This window comes from Rhinoderma darwinii, chromosome 3 (assembly GCF_050947455.1).
Source record: "Rhinoderma darwinii isolate aRhiDar2 chromosome 3, aRhiDar2.hap1, whole genome shotgun sequence".
Lineage (NCBI taxonomy): Eukaryota > Metazoa > Chordata > Amphibia > Anura > Rhinodermatidae > Rhinoderma > Rhinoderma darwinii.
The window spans coordinates 399,019,309-399,028,103 of record NC_134689.1 but is presented as its reverse complement, the minus strand read 5'-3'; the positions used below and the strand labels follow the sequence as shown (position 1 = coordinate 399,028,103).

Genomic DNA, 8,795 nt, shown 5'->3' with positions numbered 1-8,795 from the left:
ATATTATCTATCTATTATAATTAGGCTATTATATTCTTTATTCGTATATGTGCGCCGCTCCGTGCGATGCAATCATTACATACCTAGATTCCTGTACCAAAATGGCCACCGCGGGCTTCAAACTTATTATGCGTATGCGCGGAATAGCTCCCTAGACCAACAGTTATACGTCATAGAAAGGCGCCGTTTTTCTCCCAAAGCGCCTGAAACTATCGGGAACATGGATCCAAGGTATCACATGGCATTTGTTTTTACATTTGACACATTATATACACATGTGAACATTTATTGTTGTGTTTGCCAATTAGCACATAAGTTTTAATGTATACTGTGTTTCCAACCTTTATGAGGATGTTCATGTGTCTTATGTCACAATGTTGCACATTTGCATATTTTATTATCAATATTATGATTGTAATATTGTTTATTTTGATATTTCATTTTAATCACTTGCTAATGAGATCATTTGTCTGGTCTCCATATATTTCACTTGTCTTGCACTGTTTGTATGCTTGAAAAAGGCTCCAGATGTAGAGCCGAAACGTTGCACAAGGGCTAATAAAAAGGCCATTTTTTTCATATCACTTGGAGTGCTGCCTATTTTTGGACGACTAAACCTAACTATAGTGATGGATCCCTAACGCTAAACCTAACTACGGTGACGGATTCCTGACGCTAAACCTAACTAACTGTGACTGATTCCTGATGCTAAATTCCCTGACGCTATACCTGACGGTTACCTGACACTAACTAACCCTAATACTAAACTATCTGCTGACTTTTTAAACTGACTTTTTTTTGTTTTTATTATATTTTATAAAGAAAATAAAAAAAAATAATCCTCAGGGACCAGGGAAATGTGGCCCTGAAGATTCAAAAGTGGTCAGTGATAGAGATCACTGACCAAAAACGTGGGTGACAACGGGAACACAAGGACAGGAGTGGGAAGTGGATACAAGTTGGTAAAAGCAAAAAAATACATGATATATTTGTTCTTTTTTTAACTGCTCTGCTCTGACTCTCTCCACAACCGCTCTCCTCGAACAGAGAGCGGGTGCGGCAGGATCTGAGGTCAAAGCAGGAAATTACGTATGCGATCGCTGCTATTGGCCGGTCGTCACTAACTAACCAATAGCAGCGATCGCGAAGGCGGGACCACTATGATTGGTCCCTGCACACTGAGCTGTGATAGGCTAATAGCTGTGATAGCCTGTCGGGACTAGCAGGCATCACAGCTTGGTGAAACGCCGGGGGAAAATGGCGATGCATTTTCCCCTGGACGTACTATTCCGGCGCATTTTTCCCCCATTTGTGCATTGATGTTTCAGTGGGGTGCTGTTTGCAGAAATACTTACCGATCCGTGCATCACGTCGTTTTCGGGGTCCAGCACCGCCCACATGATCTTCATTCTGACCTGATCTGGAATCCCTGTGCTTTTAAGAAAACGGGAACTCAGGTTCACAATGCATTCCTATGGGAGCCAGAACAAATGCATTGTGAGCCTGAGTTCCGGTTTCCTCAAAAGCACAGTGATTCCAGACCAGGTCAGAATGTGATCACGTGGGCGGCGCTGGACCCAAAAACTATGTGATGCACGGATCGGTAAGTATTTCTGCACACAGAACCCCACTGAAACACCAGTGTACAAATGGAGGGAGAAATAACAAAAAAAAAATAATTGTGGAGGTGCGCCTTTTACCGGAAATTTGGTGGCACTGTTGTTTATGTGGTGTTGTGCTGATGCTGTTCATTGATGGCACTGTTAACGGGGGCACCCTGACTGTGTTGTTAGTTTAGGCACTTAGTTATGGGGCTGTGACATGCATTTATTTACATTGAAAAAAATTCTAGTCACTGATCCTAGATAATTAAAAAACATACAAGTGTGTGCTTTATATTACGTCCTTGTTCCAGAGGTTCATTGATTTCTGAAGTGGGATATATGTGCGTTAACCAGGATTGCCAACCTGATTCTTTTTTCAGGACGATTTATCCAAAAATCACGGACGGCCAACATTTTTTACGGACGAATTAGTATACCATAATAAATCATAAAGATAAGTAATTTCTATAGCTTTGAAAATTGATCTGAACTTATCAGCAGCAAGTAATGTAACCTCTGAAATTATTATAATTACAATCCCACATATGTACAAGTTCCTAAAAATTCCAAAAAATCACGGACACACCAATTTTTTTAAATGCAGCCAGTTTTATTACAGGCATCCAATGCCATCAACAAGCTGGAACAAAGATGTCCGTCAATGTGAAGTTAAATATTTTAGGACTTTTTTCCAGCCCAATGGCGTTGCCCAAATCTGATGACCGGATCCAGGCACTGTAGACATCCGATGGCTCTGGTGTCCCATTCCTTGTAGTGAAAGATGATCACTTTTCTATGGTGGTATTGTGGTCACCTTTTATCTTACAGTTGATGAAAGATCTCGCAGTGGCCCACCTACAATCTGATTTATTGACCACAGCGTTTCTTTAGCAGTTCACTCAGTGTGTTCATGAATTCAGTGTGCTCCAGCTTTGGTATTTCCCTCCAGACAACTGGTTCCTTGGCCACAATGTTCTGCAGATCTGCGCTCTGTGCGGTGGTTCTTGCACTTTGCTCTTTCATAGCAGCATCTGCTTTTTGGGCCTTGTTTGTTAGATCTTTTTTCGGTGCGGAGACAAATGCACTCAACTCTAACTTCGGAGCAGCTGGTATCTGGGCCATATCATTTTTAATATCTTTCTTTGGTGCAGTTTTAAATGCACTCATGTCTAGCTTCGGAGCAGCTGGTATCTGGGCCATATCATTTTTAATATCTTTCTTTGATGCGGTTTTAAATGCACTCAGGTCTAGCTTCGGAGCAGTCGGTATCTGGACCACATCGATTTTTAGATCTTTCTTTGGTGCGGTGGTAAATGCACTCAGGTCTAGCTTCGGAGCAGCCGGTATCTGGACCACATCAATTTTTGAACCTTTCTTTGGTGCAGTGGTAAATGCACTCAGGTCTAGCTTCGGAGCAGCCGGTATCTGGACCACATCAATTTCTGGATCTTTCTTTGGTGCAGTGGTAAATGCAGTTAGGTCTAGCTTCGGAGCAGCCGGTATCAGGACCACATCAATTTTTGGATCTTTCTTTGGTGCAGTGGTAAATGCAGTCAGGTCTAGCTTCGGAGCAGCCGGTATTTGGCCAACATCGATTTTTAGATCTTTCTTTGGTGCAGTGGTAAATGCACTCAGGTCTAGCTTCGGAGCAGCTGGTATCTGGACCACATTGATTTTTGGATCTTTTTTTGGTGCGGTGGTAAATGCACTCGGGTCTAGTTTTGGAGCAGCTGGTATCTGGGCCATATCGTCTTTTAGCTTTTCCTTTGGTGAGCTGGTATTTGCAGCTGTCTTTTCCACAACAACTTCCTTTAGCTCATCCTCCATTGGCTGTTGGTGCAATTTGTAGCTGTTTTTCTTACCACAGCATTTCTTTAGGAATTTTAGTGCAGTCATAAATGCACTCGGCTCTAGCTTCGGGGCAGCTGGTAAGTGGGCCACATTGTTTTTTAGATCCTCGCTCGAAGCTGTGATTTTTACACTCGGCTCTTTCTTTGGAGCAGCCGGCTTCTCCACAACAACTTCCTTTAGCTCGCCCTCTGCTGGGTCCTGACGCACGAATTGGTGCAATTTGTAGATAAAATATATCAGGGCCCCAATCACAGCGAACAGGAAGGTGTCAAATACTGCCACAGCGGTGTAACCAAGGATTTCCTCCAGAGTGGCAGCTGGCAGGGGCATGGTAGGGGTGGTCACTGTCCAGAAATGAATAATAAATAATAGTGAGACTTTACATACAGTATACCACACGAGGACATTCTAAACATGCTGGGAATTGTAGTTTCACAACATTTGGGCTCCATGCACACGAACGTGCTTTTGCGGCCGCAAATCTCCCGATAATCCACTGGAGAATTGCGGCCCCATTCATTTCTATGGTCCCATGCACACGACCGTGATTTCCATAGAAAATAATGGATGCGGTCATGTGCACAGCCCGCAATTTGCGGGTGGCTTGCGGGTGACACTCAGCGGCCGGCCGACCCAAAATCATGGCCGTGCACATGGCAACGGTTGTGTGCATGAGGCCTTAGATAGTCTCAAGTTGGAGACCATTTTTGCAGATCATTGACTTATACTTAGTAACAAAGCCCCCCCCCCATTAGAAAATTTCCATTACCTGCTGATCTTCTAGTGACCCGAGCCTCTAGATCACACGGGGCGACCGTCAGCAAAATCAGTAGCAAAACTCTTACATCCATCATCATCATCTCTTTAATCAAAACCCTCAAATATCTCGAGCACATCCCCCGCATTATATAGTGCTGGACAGGGTATTGTGATGTCACTGGTATTGTGATATCACCAACAGTGTAATGTAATATCACTGATATTATGATGTCACCAACAGTGCAGAGTTCTGATGATGTAATCTGGGCGGGGCCTGAGTGAAGGGCAGTGCATGCAGGGATAATGTGACTGCTCTCATGTTTTTAAAATGTTTTTCTTGGTTTTATATAAATCACAATAATTATATAATTGTACTACTTTCTAATATGTTTTTCAAAATCTCTGCTTTCTGGCAGTGAATGGGAGCATTCTTGCTTACATTCAGAGGCTGAAAACCTGTACAGACCTAATACATCTCAAAGCTGAGGGTTTGTTACATTTGTAGTCCATTTAGACAATCCTCTGTGAGGTAAATACAGCAGCGGCACAAATTTCCCTCCTGTTCTGACAGTTTATTATATTAAGTCAGTGCGTGTAAATAAAGAAGGTCTGTAGCTGTGGCTCAGGTCTGTATAATACACAATGCAGCTGCTAAAGAACCTCTTCTTAAAGAGAGGGGGAGTATTATATGTCAATCATTAGCTGGCACAGAAGAAAGAAACTTCCTGCAAAAGCCATGTGAGACAGATAGGAAAAGATAGGCAGCGCCAATGTAGCGCCACTGATCTCTTGTAACAGAACCCCCCCCAAGTATAAATGCACATTACCTGCTGTTCTTCTAGTTACCAGACCTTCTACATCACATGGGGCGACAGTCAGCAAAATAAGCAGCAAAACTCTCACATCCATCATCATCATCATAATCATCATCTCCTTCTTCAAAACCCTCAACTGTCCCCAGCACATCCTTCACATTTTATAGGGCTGGACAGGGCATTGTGATGTCACTGGTATTGTGATGTCACTAACAGTTCTAGGTTCTGATAATGTCGTCATCTGGGTGGGGCCTGAGGGACAGACCATGGTGGTGGTGCCGATGGGTTGAAAAAGCCCCAGGGCTGCCATAGCTATATGCCTATTAGGTTAGAAGCGCGGCTTAATAGATTGTCTGTCAGTTTATCACTGACAGACAATAATGCTTTGGTGTACGGAGCATACCACAGCATTATAATAGCGATCAGAAAATCACATTGAGAAATCCGCTAGTGGGACAAAATAAAAAAATAATATTTCAATAAAGTTTATTACAAAAAAGTAAAACTAAATAAAACCATTTTATTCCATGTAAAGTAATTTTGTTTTCAATAGGTGGTGAAAAAAAAGACACATATATGATATCGCTGCAATTGTAACTACCCTCGTAATAAAATTAACCAGTTATTTAATGTGCACGGAAAACCGAAGTAAAAAAAACGTGAAAAACTAGGGCAAAATTGATTTTATTTTCCATTTCCTCATTTATTTATTTTTTTAGAAAACATGAAACACACATATGCAGCTCTAAAGTTTTAGAAAAAAACGAGGGAAAGTCACTTAGGGCTTGTTACCCAAAAGACATGACCAAACTCCAAAGGCACTCACTGCTTAGTATAGCAGCTCTTCAACGATTGTTCCTTCGATGAGGCAAGACCACTTGCCATTCAGGTGTCAAGCGATGCGAAACAGCAGGTCCAACATCAGAGTTGTCTGGAAGTGGAAGATTCAGCATCTGAAGATATTTTTTCCCCTCTGACACTGAGGAAATTATATGAAGGGATCCATCATGGCGGATTAAGAGTTTCACCGGAAACCCCCGTCTGTATGCGATATTATGATCTCTCAGAATAGTAGTAATCGGAGATAGTTGCTTACGCAGACGAAGTGTAGCCATAGACAGATCTGCGAACAATTTAACATGCTGATATGGAGATGGCAGTTCCCTTAGTGAGCTTGCAGAGGCCATCAATGCTTCCTTTATATGATAAAAATGAATGCGAGTGAGCACATCTCTTGGCATTGTATCCGGAAGGTGGTTAGGTTGTGGCACCCTATGTGCCCTGGGCTCAGAATGGAAAGATGAGGGTGATAAGCTGTGCGGAGTGCATCAGGGTAAGTAAAACTGGGGTAAATTAAAGGGATGTATGATAAATTCTAAAACAATCTTTCATACAGAGCCCCGGTTTTTCATTTGTTTTATGGCAAACCCCTTTAACTAGTTAAATGCCGTGGTCAATAGCGACTGTGGCATTTATAGGGGTTTTTCTATGAAGGACATTTATGACATATCCACAGGATGTCATAAATGTCAGATAGATGCAGGTCCCACCTCTGGGACCCGCACCTATCTCTAGAACGGGGCCCCCTAAACCCCATTCTAGCTTTCTGTGCTTTCATGGCCACATGATTACATGTGAGCTACGCTGTTTCCGTAACTCCCATAGAACTGAACAGTAGTTACGGAAACAGCGTAGCTCGCATGCTACGCTGCTTCCGTAACTGCCATTCACTACTATGGGAGTTAGGGAAACAGTTAGAGTTACGCTGTTTCAGTAACTCCACATGTAACCAAGTGGCTGCTGGTTCAAGTCCCCTAGGGGACTAATAAAATGCGAAAAGAAAAAAAAAACGTTAGATACATTTTTAGGAGTGTGAAAAAAAAAAACCTTTTCCCATTTTTCCCCAAGCACAATGTAAAAAATAAAATAATTCCGTCCCGCAACAAAATAAGCCCTCACACCGCTCAATGGATAAAAAAAAAAGAAAGAAAGTTTTGGCTCTCAGAATGTGCTGAAACAGAATAAATTATTTTTTAACAAATAATTTTTTTCCTATTTTCTGTTGTCTAAAACCTTGGTGCGTCTTATGGTGAGGTGCGTCTTATAGTCCGAAAAATACGGTATATTTTTTAAGTTTTTCTTCCACATGGTGGAAAGTATTAAAAATTAAATAATAATTATTTTTTTTTTAACCTTCTAGGCATTTCATAGGAATTAAAGAAAAGTGGAGGTGAAATTTGCAAATTTCATTTTTCTTGCTGAATTTTAATTTTATTCAATTTCTTTCTGTAACACAGAAGGTTTTACCAGAGAAAAACTACTAAATATGTATAGTCCAGATTCTGCAGTGTTTAGAAATGTCCCACATGTGGCTTTAGTGTGCTCGTGGACTAAAACCCAAGCCCCAGAAGCAAAGAAGCACCTAGTGCATTTTGGGGCCTCTTTTTTATTAGAATATATTTTAGGCAGTATGCCAGGTTTCAAGAGGTGTTCAGGTGCCAAAACAGTAGGAATCCCCCAAAAGTGACCCCATTTTGGAAACTACACCCCTCAAGGAATTCATTTATGGGTCTTGTGACAATTTAAACCCTACAGTTTTTTCACAGAATTTATTTGAATTAGGCTGGGAATTAAAATAAATGTGATTTTTTTCCAATAAGATGTAGTTTTGGGTCAAAATGTCTTATTTTCACAAGGAATAAAATACACCATTTTGTTGCCCAATTTGTCCTGAGTGTGGTAATACCCCATTTGTGGTGATAAACTGCCGTTTGAGCCCATGGGAGGGCTCAGAAGGAAAGGAGCACTATGTGTTCTTGTGAGTCCAGATTTTGCTGGATTGGTTTTCGGGTGCCATGTCGCATTTGCAGAGCCCCAGAGGTATCAATGCAATGAAGACCGACCAGAAGTGACCCCATTTTGGAAACTACACCCCTCAAGGAATTCATTTATGGGTGTTGTGACCATTTAGACCCCACAGGTTTTTCACAGAATTTATTTGAATTGGGCTGTGAATTTAAAAAAAAAAATGTTTTTCCAGTAAGATGTCGTTTTGGCTCAAAATTTCAAATTTTCACAAGGAATAAAATACCACATTTTGTTGGCCAATTTATCCTGAGTGCGTCAATACCCCATCTGTGGTGATAAACTGCCGGTTTGGCCCATGGGAGGGCTCAGAAGGAAAGGACCACCATTTGGCCTACTCAAGCTTTTCTGGTGCTAAGTCATGTATGCAGAAGCCCCTGAGGTACCAGTACAGTTGAAACCCCCGAGAAGTGACCCCATTTTAAAAACTACACCCCTTAAGACATTCATCTAGAGGTTTTTGTGAGCATTTTGACCCCACAGGTACTGTGTAAAATATAATGCGCAGCAGATGGTGCAGAGTGAGATTTGCAATTTTCTATATATATATGCCATGTCAGTGTCCGATATATTGTGTCCAGCATGTGCCACCCCATAAACTGTAATGTGGGCTCTCCCGGGTTCCGCAATACCCTACATGTGGCTGTTATCTGCTGTCTGGGCACATGGCAGGGCTCAGAATGGAAAGATGAGGGTGATAAGCTGTGCGGAGTGCATCAGGGTAAGTAAAACTGGGGTAAATTAAAGGGATGTATGATAAATTCTAAAACAATCTTTTATACAGAGCCCCGGTTTTTCGGGACACATGTCACTTTGGTATATTGTGTCCTTACTTATCCCCCTCTTATAGCAGACTTTGCACCTCTTTTGACTTTTTCTCTTCTTGCAAGTTTGGGGAACT

General features: G+C 41.7%; 1 protein-coding gene across 1 annotated transcript; it reads right to left on the bottom strand.

Moving 5' to 3' along the window:
* Nucleotides 1-2,216: 2,216 nt before the first annotated feature.
* LOC142748376 (uncharacterized) lies at nt 2,217-5,143 on the bottom strand. The gene is made up of 2 exons (XM_075855474.1): nt 5,042-5,143; nt 2,217-3,799 (listed from the first exon to the last, which is right to left on the bottom strand). Exons 1-2 carry the CDS (start codon nt 5,139-5,141, stop codon nt 2,472-2,474), a joined length of 1,428 nt encoding a protein of 475 aa, XP_075711589.1. The 5' UTR covers nt 5,142-5,143; the 3' UTR covers nt 2,217-2,471.
* Between the last annotated feature and the right edge of the window lie 3,652 nt (nt 5,144-8,795).